Source organism: Megascapheus bottae, chromosome 18 (genome assembly GCF_031878675.1).
Source record: "Megascapheus bottae isolate mThoBot1 chromosome 18, mThoBot2.hap1, whole genome shotgun sequence".
Lineage (NCBI taxonomy): Eukaryota > Metazoa > Chordata > Mammalia > Rodentia > Geomyidae > Megascapheus > Megascapheus bottae.
Window position 1 is genome coordinate 35600802 of NC_143526.1, and position 19556 is coordinate 35620357.

At 40.8% G+C, this 19556-nt stretch overlaps 1 protein-coding gene across 1 annotated transcript in view; it reads right to left on the reverse strand.

Moving 5' to 3' along the window:
- Chd6 (chromodomain helicase DNA binding protein 6) overlaps positions 1-19556 on the reverse strand; it is a 142431-nt gene that overhangs the window by 43463 nt on the left and 79412 nt on the right. The window contains exons 11-17 of the mRNA XM_090352378.1: positions 17674-17795; positions 15557-15800; positions 14042-14218; positions 13474-13617; positions 10143-10398; positions 9176-9386; positions 3849-4044 (exon numbers count right to left, since the gene is read on the reverse strand). Coding sequence (XP_090208504.1) covers positions 3849-4044; positions 9176-9386; positions 10143-10398; positions 13474-13617; positions 14042-14218; positions 15557-15800; positions 17674-17795 — 1350 coding nt within the window. The remainder of the gene's footprint in view (positions 1-3848; positions 4045-9175; positions 9387-10142; positions 10399-13473; positions 13618-14041; positions 14219-15556; positions 15801-17673; positions 17796-19556) is intronic.

Consider the following 19556-nt stretch of genomic DNA (forward strand, 5'->3'; position numbering starts at 1 on the left):
GAACTTTCCAGCTCTGTTATTTGTTCCTTGTGTAAGGTGTCAAAGCCCATAGAGAATTTGGGAAGGGGAAAGTGATATTGAGTTGACAGGGAAGACACTACAGTGGGGGTACTACTGATACCTCCCTGAGGTTTCCCAGAAGGAGTGCAACAGTGTCTACCTAGCTATTTTCTACCCCAAAGGAGTGACTCACCTGACCAATGAAATATGGGACAGAGTCCGAGACTCCCTCTACCTTTTCTCTGAATACAGGCGTCTCTATGCATCGCTGGCATGTTCAGATTTGGGTAAGTTGAACCTAGGGAAGAAGGTGTGTATGTACACACCCCATATGTACACATAGAGAGATTTACGAAGTCTAACCATGACTATGTGGAACCACAGCATCCATTCATCTAAGGATTTTACTGAAGTTAATTTCTGATTGTCCATGTTAGTCCTGTGTCTAGTTCTTTACTAGATAAGAGCTAGGCATGGGAGAAGGCTTCTTAGATTCCTCAAACTCCAACTAGCCAAAGAAAACAATACACACTTCTGAAGATTAACATAAAAAAGTCTCTAGCTGGATGTGCTGGTATTCACCTGTAATCCCAGCACTCAGAAGCAGGGCAGAAGATCTTGAATTCTGGGCCATCCTGGAACACACGAACACACACACACACACACACGCGCGCGAAGGGAGAGACAGAGACAAAGAAAGTGAAAGAGAAAGAACACATGGGAGACAGAGCACAAGTCCTTATCTAAAAAAGTCCCCGAAACAAATCAGGAGATGGTAGCTCACTCCTGTATTCCCAGCTACTCAGGAGGCTGAGACCTGAGAACACAGTTCAATGCTAGCCCAGGCAGGACAGCCTGTAAAACTCCTATCTCCAAGTAGCCACTAGAAAACTGGAAGTGGAACAGTTGCTCAAAGTGGTTGAGCAGTAGTCTTGAACAACAGTGCTCAGATACAAGCACTTGGGTTCAACCCATGACTGACAAAGTCCCCAAACAATGTCACCCTCCTCAACCATATAGACATATAGCAAGTCTTAAACTTCTCGTTCTGTCCACAAAACAGAAAATCAGACAAAATGATCAGAAGATTGATAGACCTTTGCTAACAGTAATGCAGAAGTATCAGAGAATGGCAGGAAAACTGGTGTATCTTTAGACCTGCCTCAGGAACTTGCTAAACTTTGATCTAGAATGTCCTTTAAGAGCCCAAGAGCAGTGGAATCCTAAAGAGATGGGGCTTAGTAGGAGGGTACTGGGTTTTTGGGAAGCATGTTCTTGAGGGGAACACTGGACCCCAGCACCTTCCCATCTTTCCCTCTATTCACTTGCTTGTGTGAGGTAGACAGGCTACTCTACCAGCTGCTTCCCGTGAGAACATGCTGCCTTGTCATGGTAACAGCACCAACTCATCCCGGATTGGAGCCTCTGAGACTCTGAACCAAACCAAACTTTCCTCTATGGTGATTATCTTAGGAACTTCTTTGACATGGAGACTCAAGCTAACGTTGGCTGAGCCCAGCTTTCTCACAGTCAGCCTGGCTCTACTTTCAGGATTTTGCAGAGTCCAGCGGGGATCAGGCAGGATTGCCTTTGCAATGATGTGCTTCTGTGTCCTCACTGGGGATGTGGAATGGGTGGAGTGAGTGACAACTTCTGACATTAAAAAAAAAAAATCACCTGAGCTAAAACCTTTGGAGGTGTACTAAACCTTAATCATGCTACGACAGAGGTAATTTTCAACCTATTCACAAGGCCTTGACAGTTATATCAACAAAATGCATCTTTACATAATCCCAGATAAATGTTTTATGACTAAACCCATCTTCCAAAGGCAATAATCTTAAGAAACTGAAGATTAAAAGCTCTCATTCATTTACCAAAAATTGTTAAAATGTGTGAATATGTGTAAACAACTTTACATGTTACAATAATGAACTAAGGAAAGAGCCCAGTTTTCTTTTCTGACAGGGTCATGATCTTAATTCATTAATATTCACATTAGACTTAGCAGCAATCTTGTGAATCACAGAATGGGCTCAGGTTGTGAGGCTCTAGACATCTGCTTCTACTCTGTATTTGTAGCACTTGGGTACAAGGGAAATGGCATGGGGAGTGGAAATGTGCATTCATGGTATTCAGTTTCCAGCTATTTTCCTCTTTTCTCCATCCTATCAAGTAGCAAGAACCTGCCTCATCTCTGGGAGATCCAGAACTCAGTCCTTCTTCTCCCCAACATATCATCTTTATAGCCCAACAACCACTGATTCCAATTTCCTGTCTCTACATCACCATATACTTAACAATTTTAATTCTAACAAATTTGGTCATACATTTAAAAAAAAAGAAAAAGAAAATGAACAACCTATCCTGAATGACAAGATGTTAATAACCAAGAAAACAGAAACCCAACAATCAATAACTAAGAGGCCAGTCTAGAAGAGCAGGAGTTGAAGAATTCTAACTCTAGTTCTGACCTAGGCTGTCAGTATTGACAACCTCACTTCCTGAAGTTTTTGTTACTTTTTGGAGTCAAAAGCTGCCACCTAGGATCAACTCTGGGCTGGTCTTTTTTGTTTCTTCATTCAAGCTGAGCACTAGGGGAAGCTCAGAAAGTGATTTGGCACACTTAAAATTCACACTATCCGACTTCAGTTTGGGCTTCATGATTCCCTATTCATCTCTTGCCAGTTTCCCTAGCAGTGCGCATTTCCAAACAGCCAAACAGCCATTCCAAAGTTTCTCCCTTTCCCTCAGATTTTCTTCTTGGACAGCCCCACCCATCTCCTCTGATTAGAACACATACATATCAGGTCACTTCACCTCATCCTTTAGTTTGGACTTTCATGCCGTTCCCATTTAGTATTGCAAATTATTCAAATTAGTAATGCTTACATTCGACCTAGAAAATGTATGGAATTCTAAAATCTTTGCCCTTCACTTACTGCCTCCAACCTCTCTCCTAGATATCTACGCATGCCTTTCCAGCTCACATGACTTTAAACTTTGAACTAGCCACTCATTTTTGATTTCTTACACCACAATCTTCCTCGGGAAGGCCAGTCAGGTCAGCATCACAGAGGAATACAGAACTTTGTCTCTGTCTGGGACTTAAGAGATGATCGGTTTGGGGTTGGCAAACATAAAATGACTGCAGGTTTTGTGGCCTATGAGATCTGGATGGTGATGGTGTGCGTGTAGTGTCTCCATCATCCCACCACACCATGGAGAATAAATGACTAGTGGGAAGGCCTCTATCACCAAGCCACACTTTGGAGGACAACTGAGTAGTAGCAGTACTTTTATCATCCCACCACACCATGGAACTTTCTTATTTCTTGAACTCATTTCCTGTTTTTGACATAGGCCCACCAAGCAAAATGAAGGAAAGTGCCAGATGTTTTTTTTGTTTGTTTGTTTTGGTAGTAGGGCTTAAACTCTCTTGGGCCAACGTATTGTCCCTGAGCTCTTCAGTTCAAGGCTACTGCCCTACCCCTTGAGCCACAGTGCCACTTCCGGTTTTCTGGTGGTTAATTGGAGCTAAGAGTCTCATGGACGTTAGTACCCGGGCTGGCTTTGACTAGCAATCCTCAAATCTCAGCTTCCTGAGTAGCTAGGATTACAGGCCTGGGCTACCACACCCAGCTGCCAGCCCAACAGCTTGATAAGAATAACAATTTTATTCTGCACTTGGAGAAGGCTACTGTCTGGTTAGTGGGGAAGGATCAACAGCTACTTGTTTGGATTCGTCCCCTGACCAACACAGCACATAATCCACAGGCATGTCAGACCTTGTGATATTCTGGGATTCGGGGCGAGTAAGATAAACAGCAATCATCCTAAATGGTTACCTGTAAGTCATTTTGTGGGTTCCAGTCAGAATCAAATATGATGCAGGTATCAGCAGCGGTGAGATTGATCCCCAGGCCTCCCGCTCTGGTACACAGAAGAAAGACAAAGCGGTCTGAGTCTGGCTTACAGAACCGGTCGATGGCTGCCTGGCGCAGGTTTCCCCGTACTCGCCCATCAATTCGTTCATAGGTGTATCTGAGGGGACCCAAACGAATGAAAGCCCAGGTGTTAATAATCATGACTTCAATGGAGAACAGAAAACAGTGCAGGAAGCTGTTACTCAATGGTCTTAACTCTATCATGTCGAAATTTGGACAGCAGTCTAGAAGCAGGGAAAACATATGAAACGACATTGTAGAATTCTTCCCCACCCCCAACAAAGAAAAAGAAAGCAGAAAACCAGCTGGAAAGGATGCCTAATTGTAAACACAAAATATTGACACCTAACAATAACTTTAAATAAGTTGTCCAAGTAACTTATTCTCAAGAATGTCATATAGCTGCAGTGAATTTAATTGTAAGACCAGGAAATACAAATAAGAGCCTTTCATACAGACTTTCAGCAACGTTCCTAACAAGGACTCAGCATTCCTATCAGTTTCTAGTTACTCAGGTGAACTGAAGGTTATAAGAAAAGTGTACTAGCCAGGCCTGAGTGGGCAACATCCAGCCTACCAGTTCCTAGAAGCTTTAGAGGTACACAGGAAAATCTTTAATTTTAAAGATAAAGTCAAGGGCTTCTCAGCTGTATGTGTTGCCAACCAAGCAGTAGGATCAATCACAGGAAGGGTTTCTAAGGTTGCTGGGGGCAGGGAGACTGAAGATTAACAGAAGAGTAATTAGTGAGAGAGCAAAGCTGAGTATCAGGAGAAAGGCATATGTACCTGTGCGGATAGGTAAAGAAGTCAGATGGCATGATGAGGTTAAAGAGAACAGGCAATGAAGACGTCATTCACACCATTCAGGAAAAAAAAAATGCAGAAAGGATTTTTATGGTGGAGTGAGGGAATTAACATAAGATTTAGCAGCAATCTATTCTTTCTGAATTGGTTTTTATTATTTTCTTATGTATATGATGACAACAAATGAATTAGTAAGTGGTATGTTACTCTGGGCTCAAACTTGATGAATAAGCAAAAACCAGCTAATCCAACAGAAGTAACAGGAATCTTGTGAAGGAAAAAAGACCAAGTTATCCTAAACCCAACAATAGCCAAGACCATGAATCTTGGGAAAAATCTTTCCTGAAGCCCAGAATTTGGGGCACAGGGGACCGGGGGAGTCATATCTCTAAAACTGAGAGAAGCTAATTAAGATTATAAAGACAGACACTCTAGACATAGATATGTGGATAGCTTTGGAAAAGTAAATTTGGTATTGTATTTCTACTTCTTTAAAAGAAAGGAAAAGCCATGTAAAGATATCAAGGAAATATACAACTTGACCATTATAGATACATACATACAAAAAAAAAAACCAAGTCTGAAAATGAAAATACTTTAAAAAAAACTACAATACAACTATACCGGAAGTATGAATTTTTAAAAATTGATTTTTTTTTGGCCAGTCCTAGGGCTTGAACTCAGGGTCTGAGTGCTATGCTTGGCCTTTCTCAAGGCAAGAGTTCTACCACTTGAGCCACAGCCCCATTTCCAGCTTTTTCTCTATATGTGGTACCAAGGAATTGAACCCCGGTCATCGTGCATGCTAGGCAAGCACTCTACCACTAAGCCAAACTCCCGGCCATGTTGATTCATTTTTAATTAGACTATAATTAAGAATAATATTACGTGGGAATAAAACAGGACTATCCTGATGTATACCAAAAAGATTGCATTTCACAGATGTTATGCTTGCATTCTACAGATACCACTTATAATAACCTCAACAATAGTAGCAGTAAGTTCTCAAGTGCCTGTTTTGGGCTAGACACTGGCACACACTTGACACGGATCATCAGTTTCTATGATCATGTTCACTTTGCACTTGGTGAATCCTCAAAACAAAAACTTGCTGTCGCCCTGTTGTAACTCAATTGCAGTTCCAGCTCTGACTTCATACAGTTCCCCTCTGCTTAAAAATTTAGAAGTTAAAGACAATAAGTGAGATTACTAAAGTTTGGCAACAGGTAACTAATAGAAGGGAGAAACAGAAACCATGCCTATATATCAAAATGGTTTGCTAAATCAGTGCTCCAAAGATCTGTGATGGTTTACCTATGCCAGTCTGGTTAAGCTTGAGATCTACTAAGTACCCCCACACCTCCATCCAGGGACCTGATATATGATCGATATTCCAGGAGCAAAGGACTCAGTGCTCTGTGACATGGCCCCCCTAGCATCACAGAGGAGCCAGAGACGCCTGGCTCTGAGGCAGGCTGGGAACTAACATAGCATGTAAAGAAGAATTCAATAAATTGCAATGATGTGGCTGAGCCATACCTAAGGGAAAGAAAAATCCCATAAAATTAGCTAAGTACTCTGCCAGCTATGATGTAACAAGAGTTTTCAGAGATGAAATTTGTGCAAGATGACTGGAACAGTAATTCTCATTTCTGTCACTTGTTTAATTTGAGGAGTGGTCTCATAGAACACAAAAGTGAAACTGGAATTATTTGAGCTCTTGTAAATTATTCCTCATTGCCCCTAGTGAGCCAGATCTTTTGGCTCTGCCCTCATTCCTGTGTGAGAGTCTGGCATGGAATTAGGTGGGAACAAAACCAAACCGACAGCTGGAGAGGCAAAGAGGCTCAAGAACAAAGAAAACCTTGAGGGCTATAAGTCTGAATGAAGAAATCAGACACCATAAAATTTTCCACACTGAGCTTCAATGCAGCAGCAATGAACCCTCTGTGACAACTGTATTTTGAATGAGATCCCTAGGAGTTGATGTGGTTCATCAAACTAATTCTGAGTCATTGTCAAATCTCAACAAGAAGCAGGTGGCCCTATGGAAAAACCCTGAGGACTGGCTGGGGGAGGAAAGTGACAAGTTTTTGGCATTAAAAATGTTGACCTCAGAAGTCCTGAAGGGAAATGAATATTTTCTTGTCTTTCAGCAATAACCAGCTAGAAAACATGCATACATGCACACACATGCAGAGGTGGGGGAGAACATGAGAATGAAGATGAGTTCACAACTACTAAAAATGTTCAGGATGAAACTCTGGAAGAAACACAGAGCTGGTAATGTGACACCGGAGCGCTGGTGACAGTCCACTGCTGCATTCCTAACACCGAGAGGTCTGCACAAAAGACTTGAATAAGTAATGAGCATAATACGGTCCGATTTTCCAAAGATGGTATTCCTACACTACTTAATGCGTTAGAGCCAATCAAAATCCCACCACGTGGACATATGCCTGTATATCTATAAGCATGTCATTTTCTAGAGTTGGGGTATTAAGTAGACATAGGTTTAAAGAACATGAAGTCCTTGGGCTGGAGTTTGGCCTAGTGGTAGAGTGCTTGCCCAACATGCAAAGACCCAGGTTCGATTCCTCGGTACCACATACATAGAAAAAGCCAGAAGTGGTGCTGTGACTCAAGTGGTAGCACTCTAGCCTTTAGAAAGCCCAAGGACAGTGCTCAGGCCCTGAGCCCCAGGCAAAAAAAAAAAGAAAAAGAAAAAAAGAACATGAAGTCCTCTGGAATAATACAGAAGAGCAAAAAGCATTGTCAAAAGATAGGAAGGCTAGACATATACCTCATCTTATCTTCATTTTTTGTGAATAGTATTTTATTTTATATGGATGAGGAAATAAAAGAAGACCACTTTAGTAAACAGAAAAGTAGAAAATCAGACATATCTGGACAGAAAAGAAACTAGAAGCTAGGAAGTAAGTGGTATTTGATTTGGAAAAAAAAAAAAAAGAATGCCGGGTGAAACTCAGCCTAACTTACTACTGCAGAATGCCTGAGGATATTAGACACAGGTGCCATTATACCTGCATAGTCTTCAAAACAGACTATCTAGTGGACTATCTGCATCTATTTGTCTTTAGATTACCTATTCCCAGCCTTGAAGAGGAGGAAAGACCCTCTGTACTATGGGAGAGTCTAACCACAGGTCAAGGTCAATGTACCAAACTGAAAATAGGGAATAAAGATCCCTATTATGCCTCTCCCTTCTCTCACAATCAGCTTACAGCACAGTCAAGAGCTTCTACTTTTTAGGTGAGGGTAGAAAAACAAGAGCCAAAGTAATTGACATTGGAGGGTCCCCAATGAAGTGGCTCAGCTGGTGAATAGCACTCATATGTACAAAATGAAAGCCACAGTGAACAAGCTCCATTCATAAATCCAGAGCTTCCAAGAAACAATGGTTTCCTATCGAACAAGGACACCATATATAAAGCAAAGACCCTCATCTGAATTATGGAGGCTTAGTTTCTGCTGTTGTGGGCTAATTCTCTAGCAAAAAAGACATAGTGTATGAAAAATATAAAACAACAATAAAAAAAAAATTAAATGAAGCCAGGCACAGTGACTCATGCCTGTAATCCTAGCTGCAATCCTATGCCTGTAATCTCAGGAGGCTGAGATCTGAGAATTGAGGTTCAAAGCCAGCCTGGGAACTAAAGAATATGAGATTCTTATCTCCAATTAATCACTAGAAAATGGGAAATGGGGCTGTATTCAGGAGTAGGGCAGTAGTCCCTGAGCTGAAGAGCTCAGGGACAACGCCCAGACCCAGAGTTCAAGCCCCATGACCCACAAAAAACAACAACAACAAAAAAACCCCAATAAAATTAAATGAGCAGTGAAAACACTATAAGGTACTAGAGAGGAATAGAACCAGTGCCTGGCTTTGAAAACTGCGACCAAATTTTGAATACCCACTGTCATCTTTGGATCACTGGTGTGTATCAGTGACCTAACAAATGCAAACTTATCATGTACCCACACATTTTCACCTGCATGGGAACAGAAGTCAGGTTCAAAGAATTATAGAAGAACCAATGAAAAGAACAACTGGAAAGTCGTGGCTAGCATGTCCTAAAACATTAGGGGGTCTGCTGAATGAATAAGAACATAGAGATCCTTTTCTTGTGAGTTGTCAGCCTGTGCATTCAGAAACCTATCATATTGCTCTTGTTATTGAGCCACACAAATGTTCGAACATTTATTTGCTTAGCTTTTTTTCAGTATTATTTTAATTTTACTTCTTCCAACTAAAGTGATTATACACCATTGTTGGATGTTTCTTAAACGAGAGGCTACATATAGCTTCCATATAAGTTGTGAAATTCACTTTGAGCAGTTAAGCTTGAGTCTGTTTGGTAATATAATTACCAGGGTTGGACCAGCACTCTGACTGAGCTCACCTCCTCTGGATGAGATAATCTTCCAGGATGTCAAGGCAGCGCACCATCTGGGAGAAGATAAGCACTTTGTGGCCACCTGCGATCAGCTTAGGGAGCAGTTTGTCTATCAGCACCAGTTTCCCCGCTGCCTGGATCATGGCCTGAAGCTGAAAGTCAGAGGCATCAGGGCTGTGGGTTTTTCGGAAATCTTCTAGAATTTTTTCCTCTGCTCCTGTAAAGCAATGGAACAAAACTCTTCTTTAAACAAAACTTAAGTGTCAAAGCTGTTCTCTGCTTTACAGAACCTGAGAAAAATGAAGAGGCACTTAGGTCCCATGTTCTCAGTCCAGTGAAGACATGCTGGCTGTGTTACTGGCCTGTGCCAGGAAGGCCACCTTGTAAGGAATGGGAGTTCCCACCAGAAAATGAAAGGATTGGAGTGTCAAAACACTCAGGTAAGGAAATCTTCTGGACAGTTGGCAGAAGAGTCCTGCTTACTTATGGTCATCACAAGATTGCATTTTGATGTACAAATTTCTCAAAACACAAAAAAAGTTTCAAGTTTCATTAAAACAAACAAAAATCCCAAAACCACAACAAAATAAACTTTCCCCAAATCTTCTCTAACTAGTAGAGTTAACTGTTATAATTTATCTAGAGTTTTAACCTCATTGCAGAATTGCTATCCAATGAAGTGACATGACACACTTCTGTGCACCCGAGTGTGTGGGCTAGACCGTACGTTTGGGCAGCCGTTTGCTGTGGGTGGGAGAAGAACTGTGGGAGTTGAACACTGGTAGAAGTTCGTTGCAAATTTATTAGCTACAGTATTTGACAATCAATCAACTTCTCTGAATCTCGGTTCTATATTATGAAAAAGGTAGAGTGTTCTAGCATCTAATGAAAACGTGTACATAAGAGCGTTGATTATCACTGGTTTCTGGCAGAGGCCAGTGCTGCTGAGTTACCTCCTGCTGGCACGACTCACCATTGATCAGGTAGGGATGGTTGCAGCACTTTCTCAGCTCCATCATGGTATTGATGAGGTTGGGCATGTTATGCTGATTCGCTCCTTTGGTCAGGAAGGAAAAGTTTTTCTCCAGGATAGCACGGTAGTATTTTTTCTGAATATTGGTCAGTTCTACTTCAATGATTGTCTCTTGTTTGGGAGCCAAGTTCTTTTCCACATCATCTTTCAGGCGCCGAAGCATCATTGGTTTGAGGATGGACTGCAGTTTCTTTACCTGTTCAGGAAAATGACATTTATTTAACTGCCCCCATTCTAAATGAAAGAGTGTTGGAGCAATCCAACCTTCACTATAATCTCTTCAATGTCTAGTCATAGTACTGTGCAGTCAACTAAAAGACCATGGATCGATCCCTGAAAACAGGGAGTTTGCTACAGTACTAGAAAGAAAAAGGGGATCTGGTTTTAATGCACAATTAAACCACCAAGGACCTACATGGCAATTTCAGAAGATAAAAAGGGAGAAAGATAGAAGACAGCTCCTATTCTCTTAGATGGAGAAAGCAAACAAACCTCTCACTGTTTTTTTTTTTTAAAACACACACCACACACACACACACACACACACGCATACATGTAAGCACAGGAATAAAGTGAAGAATATTTTAACTATTGTTAGGAGGTACAAATGAAACGTAACAAAGGGAAGACTTAGATGCTGAAAGAATGGAAGAGGAATTCAAGGCAATCTGAAAATGGAGTCCTCCTATGCCTTTTAACTAACAGCAGCAGCTCATGTGTTCAGGAATGCTAGTGTGTGAAAAATTATGGGGACATCTCCCATTTCATCATGGGAGCTGTCACCCAAGGGGCATGATAAGCCTGAGAGTGTTTGTAATTTACCATGATCTTTTTCTACTACATCTAAAGCTCATTCCTGGATAGACATCCAATAGCATTATAAAACCAGCAAGGTGACTTGACAAAGTAAGGAATTTCAAGTTAAAGCACCTAAGCTAACATAAGGCTAAAACAAAATAATGTTAAGATTAATTCTGATGGGAAAATAAGGGACAATGAAAATAAAAAAAAATCATTTCAAGAAAGGTCCATTCAAATGTTTAAAAAGGGGTTTAAAGATTTAAAAAGACTTCTGAAGAACAGTAACACGACTAATAGAGCAGCTGAGACTAACTTACTGGAACAGGTTTTAGACAATATATATGCTTTACTTTGCTTTCCACAGCTTTTAATGTGTTTTATTTAATATGTTGTAAAATACAGAAGCAAGGATAGAATGGTGATTGTCAGAGAATGGTTCAGGGTGTGAGGTTTGGGAGATGTTGATTGAACAGAAAGAAGGAATAAGTTCAAGAGACCTTCTGTATGACATGGTGATGATAGCATTAATAATGTACTCTTACTGGCTCTTAGAGTGGACTTGGGAGTGTTCTCAATACAGAGATTAAGTGGGTGAAGTAATGCACGTTAATTAGCTCAACTTAGCCAGTCTACCATGTTTATCTATGCATTATATCATTTTTGTCAACTAAAGTAAAGCAGACATTCGATGCCATTCTAATGGCTTTCTTCTAACTAAATCAATTTTACATCTCACTCTTTTATAAGACCTTGATTTTGCAACCAAGGGCACTTAGGAATCAAATTCCCCAAATAGGTGAGGAGTTACTATGTAAGAGCCCGAGAGAAAGACACGACTAGCTAATATTAAAGATAGGGACAATTGTCGACCTGCCACATGCTGGGTTCAGCTTTTGCCCTTCACTTGGTTCATACCTGGAATCATTTAGAGTATACTACATGCCAGACAATGTGCTTGTCAATACAACAAACACAACTTTGGAGAAGATGTGGCCTTGTCCTCAAGGAGATCGTTGTCTAGAAGAAGAAAAAATGCATACCACAAATTCAGTGCGATGGGAGAAGGGGATGTATATCTAATGGTCCAAAATGGAGAGGACAGGAGCTGGCTTTTGAAGGACCAACAGATATTACAAATGCAGAGGAAATTATGTTTGATTATTTGCTAATTTCCAAGTCTGACTTATATCACAAGTAGAAAGAAACAGAATGGATCCGTAGGGTGTACTCTTGACATTGTTAGTAAGTTTCTAAATTCACTTCCACACCTTCTACTACGTCAATTCAGCAGAACCAATGATGTCATTCCTATAGTAAAATCATGCATGATTTCTGCACTAACTACAGATTCTTCTGTCTGCCATTCAAGACTTTTCCCAACAATGTGCGTAACTGCAAAGCACTAAGACTTCAGATACCTCCCAATTCATCCTCCTTATTTTCAGCTCAACCATATGATCTATACTTCCTGGCTTTGGAACTTTTCTTAGACAAAGTAGTCACTACCTCCCATTTCTCTCTACCTGTTGAAAGCTTATCTATTCTAAAAATGCATGTGTTTCTTTGTTTTACAGTAATGGGGTTTTGAACTTGGATGCTCATTTTTACCAGAAAGGCATTCTACATTTAAGCTATACCCCTAGCCCTTTCTTTCAGATAGGGTCTTAAATTTTTGCAATCTTTCTACATTGCCTCCTGGTAGCTCACAATCACCACACCTGCCTTACTGAGATGAAAGTCTTGAAAACCTTTGTCTGGCCTGGTCTTGAATCTGTCCTTCTGAGTGGTTGGGATCACAGGGGGGAGTCACTGAATCTGATTTAGAATACATCCTTACATTGTACCTTGTCTCTGAAGTCTTTTCTGATTGTCATACAGAAGTAACCTTTTTCTCTTTCCGTTCCCTCCCCATTAATTCTTCCTCTTAAAACTTTTTAACCTGTCTAACTCAGTTCTGTAATTCTCAGAGACTTTATTAACAGTTGATATTAATATTCGTTGTTTTGAACTAGCTTTAAACCTGACAGACTCAGGACTTTACCTTCAAAAACTGAGGAACTACAGTTAATCTGGATATAACTGGACTTAATGTACTGAGTATCTTTTTTTCCTCACTCCCTGTGCATACAGGAAATATGTTACAGGTTATGAGAAAGGATGAGGGATAAGGGAAGAAGGAAGCAGCATGCTCTTGAGGCCAGACTGTAAGAAGGGCCTTAAAAGTACGAGGGCCCAGTGAAGCAGGCCTAATGTACTAATCTAAGACCTAAGCTCCTGCAGATATTGACTCATCAATGCCTGCAGCAGTAAGAACTGCTAATAATCAGGGGGCCCTGTCCAATATAAAGAAAACCACAAAATAAAAGTCATTTTACCAGAAATGTGGAAACCTGCTCAATTCTCCATGACTTCTTTTTCTTTGTCATGAAGATAACTATCATGTCTCCTTGATCCTTTAGCCCCTAATTACCTGTTCTTCTGTTTTCAGATCTCCAAACTCCTCCAAGAAAGCAGTCTCTGAAGGAAACTGTGATGGCTCCAGAAAATTCAGCAAGCTAAAGAGTTCTTCCACTGAATTCTGCAAGGGTGTTCCAGTGAGCAGTACTTTATGTTCCTGCGTAGATGACAAATACAGGATAAAAAGTGTTAGAGCCACACAAGAACACATTTCACTGGGAAAGTTAAGTCGGGGCATTCTGTGCTCAATCTGAGATAATTCTATCCTACTTAACAAAAAACCAAGGTGCCACATTTCACGGGGGACCTTCACTCAGAATCCCTGAGTAGCAACCCACCACATACTGGGTACTGTCCTAAGCAACGTTAAAAGTCAGGAACCTGGAATCAAACCAAATGGAAACATCATCTTACATATCCAGGTCACAAATGTCATGGTTTTTAGAATTCCCCAAGTCCTCCTGGGAGTCAATCTCTAGTGAAAAAGACTATGGGCAAGTATGTTCTTGAATGGCTAAGGAATGTTCTCTGCAGTGGGAACAGAAGGAACCTATTTATGTAAAAAGCTGACCCATTCTCACCAGCGCCATGAGCTTAAGTCCCTCCAGAAGTTTGCAGTTCCTATTCTTCAACCTGTGAGCCTCATCAATGATCACACAACTCCAGTGAATCTTCTTCAGTTCTGGACAATCTGCCAGGATCATCTCAAATGTTGTGATGACAACGTGGAACTTGAAGACTCCTGAAAGGGGATTTCCCTGAGGATGACACAACCGGAGGCAGAGCTTTACACCATGGCTACCGGATTCTGCTGGATTAGAGGGCAGAAGAATTTACTGCAAAGGCTTAGGTGAGATCCTAGCACCACTGCTTTTCCATATGTGAAAAAGGCAGGGAATGTAAGGATAGGCCAGCTAATCAGCCAACAGAGACCTCACACTATTGATAAAACAAGCAGGAGAACAAGTGTCCCCACAGCAGTGAGAAAAGATGGGTTTCTCATTTATTAACCATGTTGGTCACGCATCATCCCCAGCCAGATGCCTGTCTAGCTACATGACTGTATTTTGACTATACAAGAAGTCCTGTGCTACATTTTAGTTTGCTGTATTTTACCTTATAACTCAGATTTTTCTTTTTTTGTCTGTCATGGGGCTTGAACTCTGGGCCTGGGTGTTGTCCCTGAGCTCTTCAGCCCAAGGCTACTGCCCTACTCCTTGAGCCACAGTGCCATTTCTGGTTGCCTAGTGGTTAACTGGAGATAAGACTCGGTGTCTGGGCTAGCTTTGAACTGTCATCCTCAGATGTCAGGTTCCTGAGTAGCTAGGATTATAAGCGTGAGCCACCACACCTGGCTATAACTCAGATTTAATACTGACATAGCCATCTTTGTGTACCTGGGGCCAACTGTTACTACACAGGGTATTTGTTTTTGAGCTGCCACATTTCAGTAGAGCTGCGTCAGTTAGAGTGCACCTGAAAGTTCTTCCAAGTATGTCTACTGTGTATGGAGCCTTGGGGAAAAGCACATGGGCTTTCTTCTGATTTTTACTTCAGTTATAAAAATTAGTACCTAGGACAAGTGTAATTATACTCACCATGTGCTTATATATAATAAAAACTTTTCAAAAAGTTCTACTGTGTTTTTAATATGAAATTTCCTTTTTACCTTTTCCTATCCAATGTGCTCATTTCCTCTCCAAATACCCTGGCTAGGAACCTACCCTCTATACATTAATTCTTCTCACTTCCTTTACAACGATTCAAATAAAATCTGCACATAAAGGTACCATCATAAACCAACCGCTAAGCCAAGCTTTTAATGTCCTAAAAAAAAAAAAACCTTAAAAACAAAAAACAAAACAAAACAAAGCAAACCTCTGGTGTACCTCAAGTGAGCTAAGAAAACATGTCCTTCCATCCTGTGTTTAATCATAAATTAAAACAAATCACAAAAGAACAGTAAGAAGTTATAGAACTCTACAAGCAAGCCAACAGTAACACAGGACTCAGGGTGTGAAGACTCCGGAAGTACCAGAAAAGGCTGTTCTGAGCCCAAGAAGCCCAGGGATCTTTGAGATTCCTGTGTAGCTCACCTGTGCATCTCTGTACACCATTTCATACTGCTGGATCATCTGCCTGCTGATCTGACTGCCGTGGTACACAATGGCATTCATCTCTGTCCACGTCCGGAATTCCCGCTCCCAGTTAGTGATGGTGGAGAGAGGGGCAATGATGAGGAAAGGGCCATGGATTCCCCTGAGGAAGATTTCTGAAAGGAACGTGATGGACTGGATGGTTTTCCCTAGGCCCATCTCATCAGCCAAAATACAGTTTTTTCTGCAGAAGGTAAGAAATGTCCGTAATTCATTACCAGTGTTAGAAACTCCTAAGGTTAGTTACAGCTAAAACATTTTTATGGGTGAAGTCATCAGAGTGAAGGCTTTATCATCATTTTGCAGAGAAGACTCTGGGGCTGGTTTGCCTGCTTCCAAAATGTAACTACCCACTTGGAGAAAATTAATGAAAATATAAACTAACAATTACAAGACAAGGAGAAAAAAAACCCTCAAAACTAAGACAAAAGTTTTTGTCACTGAGATACTGCCTAGAAACCAAGGTAACAATAAAAGATGACAAGTTGTGTGGTTTCTATTGTTTGGGCACTATCACAGGACAATTCTTTTTTTGGTGGGTTATGGCGCTTGAACTCGGCCTGGGCACTGTCTCTGAGCTCTTCAGCTCAAGGCTACCGCCCTACCCCTGGGTCTGGGCACTGTTCCTGAGCTCTTCAGCTCAAGACTACCACCCTACCCCTGGGCCTGGGCACTGTCCCTGAGCTCTTCAGCTCAGGCTACCACACTACGCTTGGGCCTAAGCACTGTCCCAGAGCTCTTCAGCTCAAGGCTACCGCCCTACCCTTGAGCTAAGCCCCACTTCCTGGTTTTTGTTTTTTCCCCTATATAATACATTCCCTGCAGCAGAGATCCAGCATCACAGACTGCATACAAGAGCTGAGGCCCGCAAGGCATGTAGTCACCCTCTGATCTCATTTCCTCACAGTTTAGATGGGCAAACCTAAGACCTGAATGACTTGGGTGAGTCACATTCTTGGTCATACCATGAGTAAGTAAGTGGCTCTCCAGTCTAGGTGGGTTTTGCATTATAACCTGCTATTATATTAGAAAAAAAAATCACTATGATAGGTTATACTCTCAAATGTAAAGAATGTGAATCAAATTGTGTAAGTTTAGTTAGATTCTGATAGGAACCAGAAGCCAAAGAAATTAAACTCTGAATCTTGTAGTTTAAGTCTACATACATACAAGTTACAAATAAGTAGCAGAGTGTGGTCTAGAATCCAGAGCATTTTTCCTCCCTCCCTTCCTTCCTGTCTTCCCCCTCTCTCTCCTTCCTTCCTCTGTTCCTCTTTTCTCTCCCCCTCTTCCTCCCCTTTCTCACTCTCTTACATTGTTCCTGGGCTTGAAATCAATGCTATCACTGAACTTTTTCAGCATAAAGCTAGTGTTCTACCATATGAGTTACAACTCTACTTTTTCTTGGTGATTAACTGGTTTTGAATCATGATTCTCAAGATTTCACCCTCCTGAGCAGCTAGGGTTATAGGCATGAGCTACTGGTTCTGGGTAGAAGCATTTCCTCATAAAAACCTTTTATGTAGGTTTGTGGGCATGGGGAGAGTAAGGACTTGAGAAATTTCCAGAATCTTTTGAGTTTTGTTACATCTAAATTGATCCTAACCTTTCAATTTGATTTGTACCCCACGATCCACCCTAACCTAGGCACAGAGTCAGTGATATCTAAAATTATTTTCTTCTTCTCCTTTTTTTTTTGGCCAGTCCTGGGCTTGAACTCAGGGCCTGAACACTGTCCTTGGGCTTTCTCAAGGCTAGAGCTCTACCACTTGAGCCTCAGCACCACTTCTAGATTTTTTCTATGTATGTGGTACCAAGGAATCAAACCCATGTCTTCGTGCATGCTAGGCAAGCACTCTACCAGTAGGCCAAACTCCTGGCCCAATTAATTTCTTTTTTTTCAGCAGGAAAATTATCTGACATAAAGGTCATGACCCTAAACTGGGGGCTGTGGTATTCTTATCCCTCTGTTGAGGCTACTCAACAGAGTAGTTTTCCAGACTAAGGGAACAATATGCCCCCAACTATAAACATTTGGGCTACTTCTGGCTCCTCACCTGTTATACCAATTAAAAAGAAGCCAGTTCATTCCCTCCAGTTGGTATTCCCGGAGCTGGTTACTGTTCTTATATTCCCGTGACTTCTCAAGCTTTTGCCAGGAGTCAGAAGCAGGCCGCTCCTAGGAGGGAAACAAGAGCACAGTTCATAGATTAGGATGTCAGGAACTTGACACAGGTAATTAAGCTCAACAAGCCAAAATCTCACACAGTACTGAGACCAGTTTCAAATTGCTCTTATTACATTCTGAGTAATGGATCATCATTTAAACTACCTAAAAGCTTGGTAAGTCCTTTATTACTTTACATTTTTACATTTATATTACATTTACATTATTACTCTACATTTTAATTTGCCTATAAGCTAATTTTTATGTAAACAGAATTAATTTTTATGTAAACAGAATTTCTTTTATTTCCTTGGTCCTACGGTATCAGCTCAGGAAAATACAGTGGGCCAAAGACTGTTTCCACTGATTTCTAAAAGTAGCACATAAGGTAAGGAAAATCTGCATAAGCATCAAAACAGTAAATTCTTGAAATTCCTTTTGAAATAGGGGCAGTCTTATCACTTTATATTTCCATATGAAATATCACTTCTAAGAGGAATTACTCTTCCCTATACTAAAGTGAGAAGCCACATTCTTATGTATTAAGTTCCAAGACATCAATGAGATGTATACCTGGATTCTTCCATTGTTTCCATTGGCTTGTTTTCATTTACAGCAATTACTTTCTTTAATTACTGTAGCCAAATATCTAGTGGGGAATTAGTTTCCTAAAAAATGATTATAATCTATTTTATTTACTACTGTGTATAACTTCAGGACTAATTTGTGAAATTCTTTTAAGATTTAAGTTAGAATTGTAATGAATGTCTTATTTGGAAGAACACCGAAATATTTATGTATGAAGCTTTCCTATGCAAAGGTCTTACTTACTGAGAATTTTTCTTATTTGGACAGACATGGTTATCTTCATTATAGACAACAAACCCTAAGCCAGAGGTGAGGAATGCCTAGCCTATTGCCAAATAAGGTCCTGAAATCATCTAGTCTGGCCCTGCCAAGGCCTGCAGGCTGGACTCAAAAACTCAGTAAGTGTAGCTTTTTTTTTTTATAACAACATAAACATTGATACTAGCTAACATCCCCCGTTAAATCGCCCTTGGCCCAAAGCAGGTACTCCACACATCTATGCCTAAGCTAATACTTTAAGGATCTCAAAACAAAAGCAAAACAAACAAAGGAAAAAAAATCCAGCTATGTTTTTGGTTATGGTTATAAATGAAAATAGTAAAATTGTAGTTTTTATTATTTTGGGGGCGATAGTGGTGAGGCTTGAACTTGGCTGGAGTGTTATTACTTTAACTATGCCTCCAGTCCTGCTTTTTTTGTGGTAAATTTGGAGATGGAGTTTCACAGACTGTTCTGCCCAGGCTGGCTTCAAACTGTGACCCTCACATCTCGGCCTCCCGAGTAGCTTGGATTATAGGCATGTGCCATCAGCAGCCAAACTGTAGCTTTTCTACAAAATCTTACTGATACCACAGAAGAGTCGCACAACTACAACTAAGAAATCTAAGCCATATCTAAGCGTTTTTTTTTTTTTTTAATTATTACTATTTTTTGGTCAGTTGTGGGGCATGAACTCAGGGCACCTGGGTGTTGTCCTTGAGTTTTTTTCTGCTCAGTGTTAGAGCTCTACCACTCTGAGCCACAGAGCCACTTCTGGTTTTCTGGTGGTTAATTAGAAATAAAGAGTATCACATACTTTCCTGCTCCAGACAGCTTTGAACCACAATTCTCAGATCTCAGCCTCCTGAATAGCCAGAATTACAGGCATGAGCCACCAGTGTTTGGCTGCTAAGCTTTTTCAGTGGC